The sequence below is a fragment of the Onychomys torridus genome, chromosome 22 (assembly GCF_903995425.1).
Source record: "Onychomys torridus chromosome 22, mOncTor1.1, whole genome shotgun sequence".
Lineage (NCBI taxonomy): Eukaryota > Metazoa > Chordata > Mammalia > Rodentia > Cricetidae > Onychomys > Onychomys torridus.
The window spans coordinates 11,428,859-11,448,839 of record NC_050464.1 but is presented as its reverse complement, the minus strand read 5'-3'; the positions used below and the strand labels follow the sequence as shown (position 1 = coordinate 11,448,839).

The 19,981-nt window shown below is 51.0% G+C and overlaps 1 protein-coding gene across 1 annotated transcript in view; it reads right to left on the bottom strand.

Moving 5' to 3' along the window:
* The window catches only part of Mad1l1 (mitotic arrest deficient 1 like 1), a 288,272-nt gene that overhangs the window by 222,221 nt on the left and 46,070 nt on the right, over positions 1–19,981 (bottom strand). The window contains exon 10 of the mRNA XM_036172339.1: positions 19,635–19,721. Within this exon, the coding sequence (XP_036028232.1) occupies positions 19,635–19,721 (87 nt within the window). The remainder of the gene's footprint in view (positions 1–19,634; positions 19,722–19,981) is intronic.

Genomic DNA, 19,981 nt, shown 5'->3' with positions numbered 1-19,981 from the left:
AGTGAGAAGTCTACTCTCAGATCTCTTACCCACTTTGTTAACTTGATTGTTACTGCTGGGTTTTAAGGGTTCATTGTACATTTGGTATTCTGGTAATTGTTCAACATGTAGTCTGCAAATATTTTCTCATGGTTTATAGCTGCTACTCTTCCACCACTGCTCCAAGACAAGGGATTGAACCTTGGCTTTTCATATATCACATACATGTCACACATTACCACGGAGTCACACCCCAGCCCCTCACTGGGGGATTCTAGGCAGATGCTCTACCACTTAGCCACACCCCAGCCCCTCACTGGGGGATTCTAGGCAGGTGCTCTACCACTGAGCCACACCCTTAGCCCCTCACTGGGGGATTCTAGGCAGGTGTTCTACCACTGAGCCACACCCCAGCCCCTCACTGGGGGATTCTAGGCAGGGGCTCTACCACGTAGCCACACCCCAGCCCCTCACTGGGGGATTCTAAGAAGGTGCTGTACCACTGAGCCACACCCCAGCCCCTCACTGGGGGATTCTAAGAAGGTGCTGTACCACTAGACTAATTCCTAGCTCTCTTTTGGGATTTGAGACAGGGTCTCACTAAGATGCTAAAGCTAACACTGAACACACTCTGTAGCCCAGGCAGACCTTGAACTTGTAATACTCTTGCCTGAGCCTTCCTACTAGCTGGGATGACATACCTGAGCCACTACATCCAACTATGACTTCTCTTGTTACTCTACTGGCAATATAGTTGGCAGAGCAGACATTTTTAATTTTAATGAAGCCCAGATCATCAATTATTTCTTCTAGGAATTGTGCCTTTCATATTGGGTATCAAAAGTCAACACCAAATTGAAGGTCAGCTAGATTTTCCTCCTGTCACCTCCTAGGAACTTTCACATTTTGTGTTTTACACGTTTATGGCCCTCCTGGAGTTAGCACTGGTAAGAGGTGTAAGGCCTGGGTCTGAGTTTCTTTCCTGTGGATACTGAGTTGCTGCAGGGACGCCTGTGGCAAAGCCCTTCCTCCCTCTGAGCTGCCTTTGCACTGCTGCCAGAGTTAGCTGGCTGTGCTGGTGAGCCTGGAGCGCTTCCCCCTACCCCACCCCACCCCACAGGCATGCTGCTCGGTCACTACAGTTTCCCACTCAGTCCTGCAATGTCAGCCACCCCCTTCATCCTTCCTCAAAGGGGCCCTGGCCATTAGGTCTCCTGCTTTCCCACACAAGCTTAAGAAACTATGTGTCACTGGGCGCGGGAGCTTTAACCCCAGCACTCGGGAGCCAGAGGCTGGCAGATCGCTGTCAGTTGGAGGCCAGCCTGGTCTACAGACTGAGTTCTAGGACAGTCAGGGCTGCACAGAGAAACCCTGTCTCGAAAAACCAAACCAAACCAAACACAAAAGGACAAAAGGCACTATGAGTCGACACCCTCAAAGCAGGCTGGGAGAGATGATTCTGTGGGTAAAGTGCTCCTTGAGCACCACGAGGATTCGAATTGAATCCCAAGAATTCACACTAGGGCAGAGGACGCATGGTAGCATGCACTTGTAATCTAGGAGCTGGGGAAACAGAGGCAGGCAGATCTCTGGGGCACCTAGACGAGCCAGCCTAGCTTGCTTAGTGAGTTCCAAGCAAGTGAGAGACCCTGTTTCAAGAAACAGCATCTGAGGAATGAGAGACAAGACCATCCCCTGGTCTCTACATACATGTGCAAATGTGTGCTTGTGCACCCTAAGACACAAGTGCACCCATCCACACATGAACATGTACACACATCACACACACACACACACACACACACACACACACACACCACAAAGTAACTTCTGGGATTGTGGTTGAGGTCACACTGTATCTAGAATGGCTGGTAAGAGCTGGCATGTCCACAGCACTGACTCTTCTGTCCATGAACATGGTATGTCTCTCTGAGTATTTACAACTTTGACCTTTTTATGTCATCAAACATGATTTTCCTCATACAGGCTCTACCCATATTCATAACCTTTTTCTTTTCATCATTTAGTGTTCGTGTAAAAGGCAGTCTGTTTCTGAGTTACATGCCCACTGTTGCTGCTGGTTCACAGAAAGCAGATGAGCCAGGCACACTGACCTGTGTACTACCGCCTTGCTTACCGCCTTGTGATCTAAAGCACTGTGTTGCTCTATAGCTCTCATGTTATTGAGTATCTGGATTCTTGCAGAGAGACAGACAGACAAACCGAGACACACACACACACACACACACACACACACACACACATACATAGACAGAGAGGAGAGAAGAGCAGCCCACCACCACCACCACATTCATACTACATCAAGCTGCGCACCCCCAGCAGCTCTCCAGGGAAATGGGGAGAAGACACTGGACTTCAACAGACTCGGCACACAGGCAGACATGGGACTCTGCTAACTCTCTTTTAGCCAAAAGTAAAGGAGGCGACACATCTCTGTTCTCACTAAACCTGGCAGTGTGTTGGAAAACGCCTTCCTAGGGGGAAGAAAGACTGTAAAAGCTGGAGGGAGGTGGAGTGCCAGGGAACCCAGACTTCTGGGAAAGACATGCCTGTTGCACTCGTAATACACAGTGCTCACTTAACAAGACAGGGACAGTCACTATTCCATACAGATGGAGAAGGGACTGAGGAGGCCCCACCTCGCCCTAAGGAGACACTGGCAGTTCTCAGCTGCTAGGTGAGGAGGTTCAAATGAGAAATATCCCCCACAGGCTCCTGTATGTGAACACAGTGTGTGTGTGTGGGGGGGGGGATGGTGGTGCTACTGCTATTGCTGAGAGAGGTTGTGGGGACTGACTTTAGGAGGAGTTTTTCTGGAGGAAGTGACTTGGGGGCTGGCTAGGAAAGCCTTGCCCGCTCTAGCTTCCTCCTACAGCCACCCACTGCATGGCCTCCTGTGGTGGTACTGTGTTCCCCAAAATATTGTGCAACCTAATGAACTTATCTGGGGTCAGAGACAGAACAGCCACAATATTAAACAAAGAGGATAGGCAGTGGTAGCACACGCCTTTAATCCTGACATTTCAGAGGCAGAAATTTGTCTGGATCTCTGTGAGTTCAAGGCCACAATGATACAGCCAAGCATGGTGGTGACTCACACCTTTAATCCCAGGGGGTGATGGCAGAATGCAGAAAGATATATAAGGCGTGAAGACCAGAAACTAGAAGCATTTGGCGGGTTAAGCTTTTAGGCTTTTGAGCAGCAGTTCAGCTGAGATTCATTCTGAATGAGGACTCAGAGGCTTCCAGCCTGAGGAAACAGGATCAGCTGAGGAACTGGCGAGGTAAGGAACCCATGGCTTGTTCTGCTTCTCTGATCTTCCAGCATTCACCCCAATAACTGGCCTCAGGTTTGATCTTATTAATAAGAACTTCTTAAGATTCCTGCTACAGCCTCCCTTGCCATTATGGACTCTCTCGGGAATCGTAAGCCAAAATAAACTCTTCCATAAGCTGCTTTTGGTTGTGGTGTCTCATCACAGTAACAGAAAAGAATCTAATACATTACGGGGGCAGTGGGGTGCTTCAGTGGTGTGCACTGCTTAGTTATCCTTGCTCCAATAAGTAACCCTTTATTCAATAAACTCGGAGGTCACAAAAAAAGAGTAAAGACATTAGAATGTTGGGGGTACTAACTGCAAAGAACAAGGGGTTCAGCAGGAGTGGGAGGAAGATAAGCAAAGGTAACAGAAATGCAGAGGTGATATGTAAATATTTTATATGTTCATAGGCAACAAGTGACTTTGAATGAAATAATGATTTAACACAGAAGTGGATGTGGTAGGGTGTGTCTTTTTTCTTTTTTTCTTCTTTCTTCTCTCTTCTCTCTCTCTCTCTCTCTCTCTCTCTCTCTCTCTCTCTCTCTCTCTCTCTCTCTCTCAGGACAGGTCTCTCACTATGTAGCCCTGGCTGACCTTGAACTCACAAAGATCTGCCTGCTTCTGCCTCCTCAGTACTGGGATTAAGGGCATGTACCACCATGCCTGGCCTATATATATTTTTTTTTAATCTTAATTTTTAAAAGGGATAAACACTGGTACAACTCTCAAACAGAAGTTCTTTGTCTTCAGTAAGTGCTATGCAGGGCTCCTAAAGTAGATACCAAACAGTACTGATATGGGCCAGGGAGTCCACCCACTCTCCTGCAACTCAGGGGCACTGGGAAAAGGGAGGCGAATCAGCAGGGGGCCTGAGGCCAGTCTAGGCTGTCTCAGGTTGTCTCCCCACATTCTCCATAGGCAGCTAAGTGGGAACCTGTGAGACTGGAAGTGGGAATGAAGCTTTGCTGAGATGGGGATCCCCAAGTCCACTCTCCCCAGACCTCCCACCAACCCACTGTCAGTTTACCCTCCAAGTCAGAGGGAGCTCCTTTCTGACCAGGAGTCACATTCTTCACTAGGTGGCAACTCAGTCTCACACTGCACTCAGGGGTGAGCAGTGCTTGATAGCACAGGGGCCAGTATCCCCCAGTCTCTACATTAGCACCCTTTATCTTAACTGTGTCTGTTGGCCTAGGTATTTAAGAATGGTCAGGAATAGAGATCTCATACGTAACCCAGAGAAACAATCCTTGACTGACCAGGCTTGAAGAAGTGCTGCCCAATTAGACACTGTGAGACAGACAGAGATGACAGACAGGCCTGTGTTTCGACCCAGATAGCCACAGGGACTGGCTGGAAGACAAGAAATGTGCCCCATGGCAGGCAGGGCTTGGGTAAGGACCTAGGAGTCATGAATCTCCACAAGACCTCGATGAGCTTCAGCTCCTACTCTCCCTAGCTACACAACTGGCCCTAGAGACCCCTCAGAGGCACACAGCCTCAACATGGTGCACGCTAATTCAAGCTTTGAACCAGGTGCACTCACAGCCAAGCAAGCTGCAGTGCTTAGAGTCTGAGGCCCTGAGCCACAGGGCAGCCCTCTTCCAGACTCATGGGTCTGCAACCAAGGCTGCTAAGCAAGAGAGCTGCCTGTCCTGAACCCAGCACTGAGGCACCTCTGCTCTCAGCCAAAATGGCTGACTGCCTTAGCTCTGGCCCTAAGAACCATCCAAGCCATAGAGCACCACATCAAGCCAGTCAGCCAGGACAAGACAGAGAGTGTCCACAAGAGGACCTAGTGGCATCTCAAGCACCAGGAACCTGGCCAATGTTACCTCCCTCTACCCTACTTAATGACAAAAGTAGGCATCCCTCGCTGCCCTCTGACAGGCAAAGTAATGCCACTCCTGAGGGGTCCCAAGGATGCCAGCAGTGTGCCTTCATTCCAGTCATGACACAGGTGCTGGGCAGTGCAGGTGAGGCCTGCGGGCAGTTGGCAAGAAAAGGGATGTCACATGCTCAACTGTGCCCAATGGCTGTTGTCTCAGTGGAGGCACCTAAAGCTATTTGGAATGCAGACTACAGCAATCAGTTGCTATTTCCTTCACACTGCTTTCTGCACATCAGCTTTCCAGTGCTGACTCAGTCACATCTACGGCTGTCTCCGAGGGCTTCCCAGACACCATGGTCTACAGGAAGACCTCACTGAGATGACAAAACATGATGTTGTGCTTAGAAAAGGGGGAGGAGGGCAGAGACCAGAGATTATGCCCACTAGGTCCGACTCTGTCAAGGCAATGTCAAGTAGAGTCCATGAAGGCTCTTCCTATTGTGTGTTCACTGCTCAGACTCTAGAACCCTGCCAATTCCCTGCCATGTATCAGCCACTAACCAGGAGAGCACAGTCACATCTCTAAGGCTCCTAAAGTCCTGGTCTCTGGACCTGAAGTGCCTACCCAGACTTGACCTCCAGCCAAGGATAGCCCACTGAATCTCCTTCCTTGGCCCCTCCACTCTATCAGTGTTTCCACTGGGCTTCCCACAGACAGATATTCCAGAAGCAAAAGGCTCAGACAGATCCAAGATGTAAAACTGGCAACCCTAGGTCACCTTTGACCTATGACCTGTTGCAGAATATTTGTTTAACTATATAAAGGTGTATTACATTTGTTTAGCTAGGTAAAGATGTGTTGCTATTTCACCTTGCCTGCCTAAGACACCTGATTGGTCTAATAAAAAGCTAAATGGCCAATACCAAGGGAGGGGGTATAGTTGGGACTTCCAGGCAGGTAGAGTAAATAGGAGGACAAATTGAGGCTTGGGGAAGAAAAAAAAAAAAGAGACGTCAACGAGGCATAGAGGGAATCGGACATACAGTATGAAAGAAAGGCTAAAAAGCCATGAGGCAAAACGTAGATTAATATAAATGTTGTTCATTTAAGTTATAGGAGCTAATGGGACAAGCTTAAGTTAAGGCTTTCATTATTAATAAAAAGTCTCCATGTTGGTTATTTGGGAGCTGGCAGCCCAAAGAAAAATCCAACTACAATGACCCTCATGGGAGCCTGTAGGGAGAAAGGGGTGGTTGCTTCTCTCCTTCACAGAAAAGGGAAGTGCAAGGTGCCTGGTCCCTCAAAGCCCTAGGCACCAGCTGCAGAGCAAGGAGAATCTGAGGTCAGGGGAGGGACATTTAATGTCAGAAGCATCTCTGACTCTGTCACTTCCAAAGTAATGAGCCTTATCTGTCTTAGGCTTTTCTTCCAAAAGAAGGGAAATGTGGGGATGGGGGGCTCTGGTGAGAAAGTCCTAGCAATACAAGCACCACCTGAGTATGGATCCCCAGCACCCACCTATAAGTCAGGAATAATAGTGAATGTCTGTAATGCCAACACTGGGAAGGCAGAGACAGGACACTAGGCAAGTCAGTCTAGCTAAACCAGAACCTGAGACCCAGGTTCAGCAAGAGACTCTGTTTCAGAAAAAAAATAGGTTAATAAAGGAAGATATCCAATGCAAACCCATGGCCTTCATGTGTGTGTGCGCGCGCGCGCACACACACACACACACACACACACACACGTACATGGAGAGAAATGGGGACGGTATATCCAGGATCCCATCAAGAGTTAAGGGTCATGCCAGAGGGACCCAGAGTGTGACAAGACCCTAGGGCAGCTGTGGGAAGGGAATTGGTGAACCACACTGTGTGCTGGACATGCGCTGGGCAGGGCAGAGTTGAGAGAGGGCCATGGGACAGGACAGCTGGCTTCCAGAATAATCTCCATGGCAACTGAGCTAACCACTCAAAAAGTGAATGCATTTGGGGTGGGTGGGGTGAAGTTTTCTCTGGTGCTTGAATAGAAGAGGGAGTTTCACATTTTATCCATTTCTACATCCCTTAACAATAAGAACTTATTTAAAAATCTATGAATATGTAAATACCATTTTAAATATGGATATTCAAGACACACAAAGCAACCATCCGGGTGAGAAAAGTTAATGGCAGCTCCCCTAGTTGAAGAGCCAACACAAGCAAACAGGTCCAGAGTCCTGGCCCTCCCCCACTCCAGGATGGTAGAGGGAGGACACTGGGCAGGCACAGAAGGACAGCAACCTGGCCCTGAAGGAGCCTTCCCATCTACCCACCACACACAGTGCCCATCCTCAAACACAGCTGTGTCTCTCTAGACCACGATCAAGAACAGGCAGACATAGCTAGGGAACTCAAAATATTCAATAAAAGACCCAAACCTTGCTCGATAGGGTGGGTGTGCTTTTGGGGGAATGGGAGAACCCAGATCTGGTCTCAAGGCACAGCAGTAGAACAGAGGCAGCCTGAAACAGAGGAGTGTCTTAAACAGGGCCAAGGCGAGCTAGGGTTGGAGCCTATATCACTATGTGCATACACACACACACACACACACACACACACACACACACACACACACCAGCCCACCCCAACAAAGACTGCTATGGCAAAGATCACACAGCACAGGGCAGGAAGAGAGATAAACCCTCCAGGGAGACACCTGTGACAGATGCCACTCATCACAGTCTTTCCATTCTCTCTCTTCCCCATCCCTCTCTCCCACTAATTGGTCACAAAATTTATAGACTCGGTTCGGATGCCACCACTGGGGAGCCCACCGAAGGAAGGAAGGTTCAGGGAGAAAGCAGACAGGGCTCTGAGTGCTGCGGGCACCATCTCATGTCCAAAGCTGGGCACTGCAGCCAGTTGCCAGAGCATTCGGAGGCTGCCCAGTGCTGAAAGCTTAAGCTGGGCCCAGCTCCAGTACACACACAACTCTGGGACAGTGCCACGGGGCTCTGTTCCTGCTAAAAACCAGGAGGCAAGAAGAGAGGGTTTCTGAAAACAAAAAGGACAGGCGGACTAGCAGAGGGCCAGAAGTCTCCAGCTACACACTCCAGACTCCATGTCCTGCCTGCCTTCACATTCTCTTCAGAACAGTGTGCTGAGGGGACTGTATAAGCAGTATGGTGTCAGCTATCAGCCCGCTGGGTCCCTAACCCATAACAGCAGTGCACCAGGTCTGTTCTATGGCACCCAAACCTACCAGACGGACTAACAAGACCAGGCACAGTGCTACGCATGGCCAAAGCCCGTCTGGTAAGTATGCCAGAGGAAAACGTGGTGGCTGGGGACCACTACTTGGCAGGTAAACTAGCCCAGTACCACAATGCCTAGTGCATTCTGCAACCCAGGTTGCAACCAGCCCAGATCCATGTGGGGTGGGCAGCCTGCAGAGTGAAGCCCGGGTCACTACACAGCGGCTCCTGGGAGGCAGGCTCAGTGCCGACTAGGAACTGACATAAAAGCTGAAGAAGAGGATCAGGATAGAGAGACTGGCAGGCTCTCCATTGAGGCACCCCCAGCTTCTGAAGCAGGGCCATGGAGCCCACAGTCATGAGGAGAGGAGGGTGAAAAGGCAAACTGTACACAGCACCTCATCACCACCACCCCCTGCACACAGCCTGGCCTCCCACTGACCATGGCTCCTGGCCAGGCAGTCCTGGGGCTATAGGAGTCTAAGAGCAGCATGCCCCTTGCAGGACAGCCATGGGCAATTCGCACCAGCTCCATGCCACTAGTGATGCAGAAGGCATGAGAGCAGGGTTCACCCCAGGGAGCTGCTCCCACATTTCAATGTACACTCCAAGTCACTTTTATTTCTGTTTTGCTCCCCCATCCAAAAAAAAAAAAAAAAAAAAAAAAAAGCAGTTCTGGTACTACAGGATCTAAACAAAACCTACACCCACTAAGCAATGTTCCCTCATCTACCTTTACAGTCATATATGCCAGTGGAATGCACACACTTTACACGAGCTCCATACTTCTCTATCACCTGTGCCTGCACACAAGTCCATGTACACGTGTTCTCTCTCTCTCTCTCTCTCTCTCTCTCTCTCTCTCTCTCTCTCTCTCTCTCTCTCTCTCTCGTACCCACGTGCTTATACCGTGGCCTCATCACAATCTGTCTCATCCCATCCCTTCTCTCTGCAGACAGACCAGGGTGATATCATTGCTGCCCAGCACCCTGTATTGCCATCATCACCGACAGCAGGCTTGTGCTGAGGCCCAGTGCACACAAATTCCTACCAGAGATGAATTCTGGTCCCTCCTGCTTGGCACAGCCTCAGAGCTGGCACAGAAGCTGCCTCCCAGGTACCATGTAATGGAAACTGGAGAGAGCTTATTGCTGAAGCACTAAACAGAATGGGGGTGTGGCCTCCACTCAGATACCATGCTCATAGTTCTAAGCCATTCAGCTGCCTCAAGCTGAAGCAGGTAGGCTGGAGCTGACAGATGCCACATACAATACTGGTGCCAAGTGGCAGACCAGCCACAGGCAATGTAAGGCACCAACTCCCCAGCTCAGCTGCTGCCACACCTGGCAGAATAGGAGCCCAAGTGACAGGGAAGGGAGGACACAGGGAAGGGAGACACGATGACCTTACAGGGCACAGCCAACTCAACAACGTAAGCCTATAAGAAGACCGAGCTGATGCTATGTCAGGGGAGGGGCATGCATTTGCGCAGTGAACACCTCTTGGGGGTGGATTAGATGCTAGGTGCACAGTGACTACAGTGCACACCCAGAGTGCCAGTGTGCTGTGGAACCCGTACCCAGCCATTCTCGCCACAGCAACTGTGTGACTACTCACGACAACCCTCAAGAACAGGCCTGCTGACATTCTTTCACAAACTGGGAATCAGGAAGGGCCACTAGATCCTCACCTGAAAGCCCAGCCCCTCCCTCCTGCCCCTTCTCCTACCTGCTTAGAATTCTGCCCCAGCTACTTGTGGTCCCAGGAGGTGCTAGAGCAGGGAGCTTGTGGAAGGAAGGTATCTATTGTAACTAAGCAGGGGCTCTATCTATGCAGCCATGGAGACAGCATCATCCAGGACAGTATGAGACTCTTCAGGGACGTGGCTGTCTAGGGGTCACCTATGCTTCGGTAAGTAACCCCTCAACCGTGCTCTTATGTAAGGAGACCAATACACTCACTGGTTCTCCATGCCAGGCAGGTGGGGTTGTTACTTTGGCCTGCATCCCTCGGGGGAGCAGACGTCTGTTGGTGTCTCCTCAAGGAAGGGTCACTGAACCACGTAGTACCTGGGAGAATGCTGTACCCAAAGGGGCGCGTGAACCGACAAGGGTGAGAATGAAAACTGAAGCCAGACAGCAGGAAGGGCACTTGGGAGGCCATGATGGTTCCACAGCAGATGAGAGGCCAAGCTGCTGTGGTGAGGAAAGGGGACAGATCCCAGGTTGTGGGGGTGGGTGCAGCATGTCCAACAACACAGAAACCCAGACAGGTCAGCAGGGCAGAAGCAGATGCAGTCAGAGTTCACACAGCTATGGGACAACAGGGACAATGGCAGCGACTATCACGACACCTCAGTCATGCTGAACCCAGAGCAGTCAAGGAGGGAGACAGGGGGATTAGCCCAGGCTGTTGGGAAAGGGTTCCTGCTGGGTTCCAGGTACAGTCGGTGGCCTAATGGCTTGGAGAGGATGTGACCAAAGCCCCAGGCCTGTGGGCCTGTCAATGGCTCTGGCTCATCCAGCTACACCGCAGAGAGCTTGTGCTGTGGCCAAACTCACTGTAAGCCAAGCCAGGCATGGACCCTGCACTGAGGGGAACAAGCAGATGGACATGGACAGAGTTAGGCAGAGGCGAATGTATATTCATTTAAACAAGAATCCTAGCTTTAATGGGTCTGCCAAGCCACCAGGGGACATAAGATACAAAGCCAAGAGTGCAGCACTAATGTACATTGGGGAGGAGAGTGGAAAGGCAGTCTAGAGGAAGTGCACAGACCCTGGACTAAGTCAGTGCAGAAGCAGGGATGCTGGGGTGCTGAGAGCAGCCTGGCAAGGAAGCTGCACCCACCCTAGAGACACAGCACCAGGGGAAGAAGGCTCAGGTGTGGTGACAATATGGCGTGACCTGAGTCATAAAGTGCCCCTCAGGCAGCTGTGTGGAAAGCAGATGTCTAGAGGCAAGCATAGAAAAGAATGACACAGTTTGTCACTTCAGAAAAGGCAGTGACAGAGTGGCGGGAATCCCAGCATGGAGGAAAGAGGCACACCCTTCAACAAGTCCTGAGACAGGGCACAGGCCCGGGTCTAGAAGGATGGTGATGAGGCCATTACAGACGTATCATAACACAGAAAGCAGGTGGCGGACAGTCTGTCTGGCCAGCCATGCAGTGCCCACCCTGGCTGAGTTTTTTGGAAACAGAAGTGTTTGTAACCACACTCGTAGCCTCGGCACTAAACAGAAAGCCAGGGAGCTCGGCCAACAAACTAAGCCTCCCACAGCTCCATAAGGAGCCCATACAACAGTCGGCTCAGAAACAAGTATTGATACAACCAATCTACTAGTGAAGAAAGCCTAGGATACAAGGAACATGTCCTCCCTAGGTCCCAGGAAGGAAAGTACAGGATCTCTCAGGGTGTTGCTCCCTAGGCCCAAGCCAAGTGTCTAAAGGCACATGAATCATGACCAGCAGCCCCTGAGGGAACTTGGCCTGGAACCGCTGAGGACAGGCATGTGGTCACACTGAGCAGGTCCCACTGCATACCTGAAACGCACAGTGGGGGCCGCCATGGTGGACATGTGGAGAGAGCCTACCAGACAGACGCAAGCTGACTCAATTGCTCAGCCAAAGTCCATTCATGCTGGAGGAAAGAGCCAAATGGACATCTGAGGCCTGCCTCTGTCCCTGACAAGCTCAGGAGCTACTTCATGCCAAAACAGTAAATGGCTGAGATGAGCATAAGACCTGGCAGGGGACATGGCTCCGGGAGACAGGCCAGGCCAGGGCTGGCTGTTGCTGTTCTTCTCCCGCTCACTCCATCAACCGTAACAAATTCCAGCATCATCTCCATTGTCCTGTATTCATCCCCAGGCTTCTGACCATCACCGGCAGTCATCCACCAAAACATCCTGCTTGTGGTGCCCACTGGGAACACTCCAACTCTTAGGAGTGTTCATTCATGTCTTCAGAGCTGTTCACTGTGGTTCCACAAACACAGATGACAATAAAGATGACTACAGTGCCTACCCAGCCCTTTGTTTACCATTCCAGACACCAGCCTGTATCCTTTATGGTCAATCCTTCCCCCTCCTGTACACACCCCACCCGAAAGGTGCCATTGCTGTGGACAACCTAATTAAACTGTTCAAGGACAAAGTGCTCCTCAGTGGTGGAGCTGAGAACCAAACACAGGCAACCTGAGTTTGAAGCCAGCAATAACTGCTCACCCCCATCACAGCTCCAGGATGCAGCATGACACCCCCTTGGAGGCACAAAACACGTCCCTGCATCATTAATCTTGAGCACCTGTCACTGGCTTTGCTGGCCTCTAGACAGCTTGAGAGCGTTATAACTCATGCGGACACCGGCTCACACAGGTGACAAGGCCTCATTATACTACAAGATGCTGTGATACGGTGGCCTAACTGCTCTAGACAAACAGAGGCAAGAATTATGACTCAGATGCTGAGCTTAACTCGCTCTTGAGAAGCAATGAAGAATGTTGGGGCACAGCCTTTGTGACAGATTGGGTGATACCCACCATTCACTGGTTTTTTTTGTTTGTTTGTTTTTGTTATTTTTTTTTGTTTTTTTGGTTTTTTTTTTTTTTTTTTTTTTTTAGATAGGGTTTCTCTGTGTAGTTTTGGTGCTTGTCCTGGAACTCACTCTATAGACCAGGCTGGCCTCAAACTCACAGAGATCCACCTGGCTCTGCCTCCCAATTGCTGGGATTAAAGGCGTGCGCCACCACCGCCCGGCCCCCATTCACTGCTTTTTAAGGCCCCTCTGCTAGACAAGTAGGTGTCAGCAAAGACCTGGAACCCGGGTACCTCAGACTCAACATGCCTGGCCCCCGAATCCTGACCATGTCTGCAGGCATGGGATGCTCTGCCCAGTAGCAGGAGACCTTCCAGACTACAGGCATAGGTGAGGCCACAGAAGGTGCAGTCCTGGGTCTGAGCGGGCAGCCCATGGAAGCTGGCCGGAAGAAGAATGCGTCAGTCCCGAGAGCTCAGCCTGGCCCGGGTGGATGGAGTGGACAAGGCAGAGTGGAAGAGGAGAGCATCCTGCCCACATCATTCCACAGCTTGTCTCCAGTGGCCTGCCTTACACGAGCATCTCACAGGTTCCAGGCTGGACAACTTCAAGTGGCCAGACAACAGCTGAGTCAGGACCTCCTTGGCAATCTGGGCTCCAACCTCAGCTGTAGGTAGCATGGATGCTTAGGGAGACTGGACAGGCTTGTTCAAGTTCTATTTCTACTGCCTCCCTGCAGACCCCCTGGGGTTCAAATTCACCTCTGCAAATTGAGGAATGGGGACCACACCTACCTAGGACGAATCAGACACTGCCTAGGGCATGCGAGGAAAAATATTCCAAACAAGGAAACACCCATGGGCCCTGGTTGCTCTCATCACAGATGACAAAAAGGCTCTGCTATCTTTACCATCCCTCTTCCTATCTAGCAAAAACCACAGAAACTCCCTCAAATCCCTGCACAAGTTTCACCATGGCACGGGCGCCATCCTGTAAGTCTCTGTCTTCACGATAACCTAATGTGTAGTCAGGGAACCTCTTGCCTGACACTCAACCACAAGCACCTTAACACAACCAACAGGAAGCTGGGAAGTAATGATGGTGATGCAGCGGAGACCTGGGCCCCTGATCTCCTGACTCTAGAGAACCCCAAGCCGGAGTAGAGTGGGCTTTTGGGCAGCCCAGGGAAGTGGACAGAGGACACACTCAAGATCTACATCCAAACCCCAGGCAACCTGCCTGCCCCTTAGCCACAAAACCAGAAGACACATTATCAGCTTTACAGAACAGCAGGCTCCTGACACTGTAATCAGATGCCGTTCAAAGGTGCCAAGGATGCACAGTCAGGCCCTGACAACCCCATCCATATCCATGATGGATGGTACCTATGAGCTGCGCAGGATGGGTGAGAAGGAAAGAAGGCACAGCCCGATGGCTCACAGCAGCCCTCGATGGGAATGTGCAGATCAGCACCTTCCTTGAGGATTCCCTACTGGTGCCCACTGGGCAAGCTGCCCCTTTGCCCACCGAAGAGGAATCTGTCCAACCCTGTGCACATATCCTGCACATGGACCATTCCCATCCAGTCCTCATCAATCAGAGAGCTGCCCAACACCAGGGACGCAGTCCCCAAGAAAGCACTGCAGAGACATGCTCTCCACTTCAACAGACAACATTCACTTGACCAAAGACTCCAGGTCCTCCCTCCCTACTGAATAGGACACATCGTCCATCCCTCCCCCTTCAATCCATACATGTCCTGTTACATTCTCCCCAACCCCACTCTCTTCTACTACTCCTCACTCCCATCTTCTGCAGCTCAAAAACCCCAGTGCCCTCACAGGAGGAAGTGCCAGCCCCACCTCTGGGCTTTCACCCAAACACCCAGAGAAAAGAGAGAACAAACAAATTCAGCCAGTTGGGATAACACACACATACTACCCCAGCACTGGGGAGGCTGAGGAAGCAAGTTAAGAGTCTAAGGTCAGCACTGGCTACACAGGAAATTCCAAGGAGGTCCAGATCATCCTTGAAGACAGAAGGAGACAATGTCTCCCAAAAACACAAACAAAAAATCAATTTCAGTATAATGAGTTCAGAACCACACCTAACCAGCTGGGGATGAAAGTCATCCCATCTCAATGGTAAGAGGCACATTCCCTGCTCCTGACAAGTTGAAAATTCTATGATGAGACCTCATCTGACCTTCCCAGGGGCAGATGACTCTGTAGTTCAGCCTCCTTCAGTGAACCTCAGGTCAGAGCCCTGCTCAGCAGCCTTCTCAGAGGCATGGCTCTGCCCCAGACATGCTAGGGCCAGCTGAGGAAACTAGAGCCACCATGCAAAAGGCCAACTCCAGCAACACCCCCTGCTCCAAGGAGACAGACCTCCACTCACTCACTCTCTGGCTTCCAGCATGGGCGCCCACCTGACTTTATGGCACAGCTGGTGCTGGAAGATGCAGATGACTCACACATGGGGTTGGGAAGGTGCTGTACGCCTGAGTGGATGTCCTCAAGACTGGAGGTGGTGCCATGCTTTTCACAGCAGAAAGATGGGTGGGTGGGTGGGTGGGTGGGGGTGTGTGGGTGTGTGGGTGTGTGTGTGTGTGTTGTCCAACAGCCGGTGAGCATCCTGTACTTTTCCAACAGCAAAACGGGTGAGGTGTGGGGACCAGAGGGGTGAGGAAGAAAAGATGGGGGATGAAAAGGAAAAGAAGAAAGAAGAACACAGATGAAAAAAAGGAGGACCAGAGAAGGTGAGAGGAAGAGGGAGGGGGGAAAAGAAGGAAGGACTAGAGGGATAAGGAATTAAGGGAGAGGAAGAGGAGGAGGGACAGGAGGAAGAAAGAAAATGGAGCCAACAGTAGCTTATGAAGCTCAGGGCAACGGTGTGATAAAGAACATGTTTAAAGGCCACAAAAGAGGAAAACCCCTGTTTGCAAGATCCAGACATAGTCAGTAGCTGGGCTGGAACAGTGGACAAGAATGCAGCATGATGGGAGTGCAGGCCACACGGTCCTGCACAGCCTGCACAGACCAGAACCACAGCCCTGCAGGAGGTGACCTAAGCTGGTGCTGATGGTGTGCTCCTCAGCACTATACGGTACCCAAAATTAAAGACCTCCAGTGTCCTGCCTGTTGCTGTGGAAAGTCAGGCCCACCCTGTGACGCCCACGCAGTGCGGGCTGAACCCTGTACTCTCAGTTCATTTCAACTGAATCTGCCTGACCATCTTCAAAAGGCCAAAGAAAACAATTGGCCTTGCAGTCTCCTGGTCCCGTGAACAAAACAGTGGAGACATGCCCTGTAAGCCCAGAACCCAAAGGCTGAAACACTCAAACTAGGGTCATCGGCCCAACCGCCAAGGCCAGGCCACCTACCTCCTCCCCATCCTGAGGTCTGATTCCATCTGGAACCTGCATTAAAGGGAAAGGCAGGACCCAGGACCCAGGACCCAGCACACAGTAGGCTGGAACACAGAGTCTCAGCTTATCTCCTGAGTGGCCTGAACCACGATGCACCAGAGGTCCTGGGGTTGGTAATCACAGGTTAAAAAATATTATTTTAAGGTGTGTTACTTTTGTTTCTGTTGCATTTGTTTAAAACACCTGGTGGTCCAATAAAGAACTAAATAGCCAATGGCAAGGCACAAGCAAAGATATGTGGGGCTGGCAGGCAGAGAGAATACATAGAAGGAGAAATCTGAGATAAAAGAAGTAGCCAGAGAAAGAAGAGGACATCAGGGGTCAGCCACCCAGCGACACAACTAGCCAGAAAGAGTGAGAGCAAGATTTACAGAAGTAAGAGAACAGAAAAGCCCAGAGGCCAAAGGTAGATGGATTAAGGAAAGCTGGCTAACAACAAGCCAAGCTAAGGACGGGCATTTATAAATAAGAATAAGCCTCCATATATGATTTATTTAGGACCTGGGTGGCAGGCCCTCAAAAGAGCAAGAAGAAAAAAACCAACAACCACCCACCCCCACCAAAGTGGCAGCTATATTATTCTAGACCATCCCAGTTTCCAGGCATGGAGCAGGGCTGACCTGGACTACACAGTGACCACTGCATCCCACCTTACTAAAAATAGCCCCTGGCCCCAACCCGACAGTGAGGAACCTAGAAGAGCCCTGGAAACCTAGCCCCAGAACCCCACAGCTGTTGCCTCTCCACTTCTCAGCTCAGCAGATCAGCTCTGCAAGGCTCACAAGCCAGGCAACTGCTTAGCCAGCTCTGTGAGAAGCCTGCTTCCAGGCTACAGAAGCCACAGACAACAAGGAGTCACAGGTCCCACAAGAACCCAGGAACAGAAGGCCAGCACATAGAAACCCAAAAACAACTCATCTTGGAAAAATGTTTCCAGGGAGGCAGAGGCAGTAGTGTGGACCGTGCCTCTTCCTGAGATCTGTTAACTAGGGACCATGACATCCTACAGAAGAGAGTGAAATGCCAGGCACACCCACAGGATGCCCTGATGTTACAAGCTGTACTGGCTCAGGGGACCCCCCAGCCCTGCCTGCCCCTGGCATAGGCTGACTCAACCTACATTGGAAAACACAAGCTAGGTATGTTGGGAAGTGTGCCAGTGGCCCCCCCCTTCCCCATGGCTCTCGGGCAGATGTGAGTCTTACTTTGCCTGGTCACAGCAGCTAACTCCTGGGTGGGAGGGAATCGTAGACAGGTTTCCTTCCCTTTAATAGTTCATTCTGTTTTATAGTCAGAGGAAAATGAAGAGGATCACCAGGCAAACGTTCAAGCTTTCATTCCAAATCACTGTTCACGCCCGTTTCATCTGACAGTGGCTTTGAAAGCAAAAGGCAATCTTTATCATGTGAGCTTTCCCAAGTAAATGGATGTGATTATGGTCAACATAACCAGATGCTTCTAGAAGCCAATTTTCAGAGTGACATCAGCACTCAAAATGAGAAACCCTTCCTTCTGGCTAGTAAATGATTAAAACACTGTCTCCGCAAGAGGACAAGGCTATGGCTGGATCATCAACAACAATCAGGCTGGCTCCATGCTCCCCCCAACCCTGTCCATGCAAGGGCACTAGAGGCTCTTGTCCTCATCACTGCACACAGCCCCTCCCTCTGGCTCTGCAGAAGCCCACCCCACTTGCCTCAGGTAGCTCAAGCACACGTGGGATGACCTTGGGCTCACCATGGCAACCCCATCTTCTGGCAGTACAGAATCTAGACAGGCACACAACTCAGTTTTGGGCACTGAAGGGGATCAGCCACAGGAAAGTCTTCCCTATTCCAGAAAAGACTCAAAGAAGACTACTTGGTGTAGGTGTAAACCTGGGATGGCACTCTAAGTCACAAGATTGGCTGAGTGGCTAGCCATGGGGCAAATGGACAAGAGCCCAGGCTAACGTGAAAGAAGACCAAACACATTTGGCTTAGGTGTCTGGCTTCTGGCAGAACCCTAAAACTATTGGGCTCCACTGGGTGAGAGGCCTGTCTGCTGGTATTCTCAACAAGTCCCTTTGCTAATGAGACAGGTAGTCCAAGCCCACCATGCTCAGGTTGAAGCTGGTCACAAAGGGACTAGAAAAGAGAGGGAGAAGCTCCTAGCCCCAGCCACTAACATGAAGGCTTGGCTCTGAAACTCTTCCCAATAGGATTTGGACACTTTGGGGTGGGTGGCTGCATCAGGATGGTGAGAGGGTGGTGTACCTGTAAAAGGCAATGTCCCGACACACACCCTGCTCTGAGCACCCTCCACCTGGGTGCTCCTGGGCTGAATCCATTAGAAGAAACCAGGAGTCTCAAGGAAGACACTCTCCTGACTTCTGAGAATCCCCAACCTGAGAAGGGTGGTGGGATGGAGTGTGGGTGACCTGAGGATACGACACTTGTGACTGACATCTGAGCAGACCTTTAGTGTCAGAGCAGAAGCGTAGGGCACAGTTGGTGTCGGGCATGGGAAAGTGGTGTTGGACAGACAGAGCAAGAGGTGTGTGGTGTGGGAGGACAGGCAGCATGGCAGGCCGCGCAGCCTCAGAGCTGCCCCTGGATGTCCTGCTGGACTGTGGAACACACGTGCTGACTGCTCTCCTCAGGGTAAGGGCACAGGTCAGATGGAATGTCCGTGTCTGTGGTCGCACAGGTCTGCACACATCACACATGCATGCACCCAAGGGCCTTTCAGAGTCCACACACTGCTGGGAAGCTGTAAGGCTCCTGATCTAGGCAGGAGTGGCTCAAGCTGAGACTCACTGCTATGTGGCATGCAGGCAGCACTGACTCCCGTGACTCAGACCACGCGAGGCACAGCCATCTCCAATGCTGACTGTGTGTGTGCAGTTTAAACGTGTTCACCTAAAGCACTCATACACGGAAGGGGGTGGAATGAGAGGCCTTCAGGCTGCTGAGGGCAATGACAGCTCTCAGAAACCCTTGGCTGGTGCTCAAAAGAGCTATTAAGGCAAAATCCCAACCCTTCCCCTCTAGCTACCTCTAATATGCAAGCTAGCCCAAACATGCATGCACACAAACCTATCATCTGCTGTCCTAAGCACAGCTACACCCTAAGAATGCTACCATTATGCCCTAAAAAATTTGTTCTTCTTGAAAAGTACCCAGCCGCAGGTCCTATGTAACAGTAACGGAAAACAGACAGCCACTTCAAGTATACCAGAAGGAAGGTACACAGGCCTCAGCTGCCGAGAACTCCGCACAGCAGATGCACCCGGACAGGCTACCTGCAGGTGATGGTGTTATTCTTCTCCTTCAGGGCGAGTTCTCGCTGCTGCAGCTCAACCACGAACCTGGAAAGGTCCTCCGGAGTCCTGCGGGATAAAGAAGGCACGCTCAGTTCCTGCTCTGCCTGGAAAGGGACCGAACACCAAAAACCACACCACCCACTGGCAGTTCGGGGGTCTGCCTGAGTCCGTCCTGCAGCCCGGTGCAGACAGAACAGCCAGCGGGCACAGCTGTCATCCAGGTCCAAACACAGCTTACCCACCCAGGCAGACCCCTTCAAAATACACCTTAGACTACAGAGATGGCTCAGTTTGGTAACATACTTCCACACAAGCATGAAGAGCCG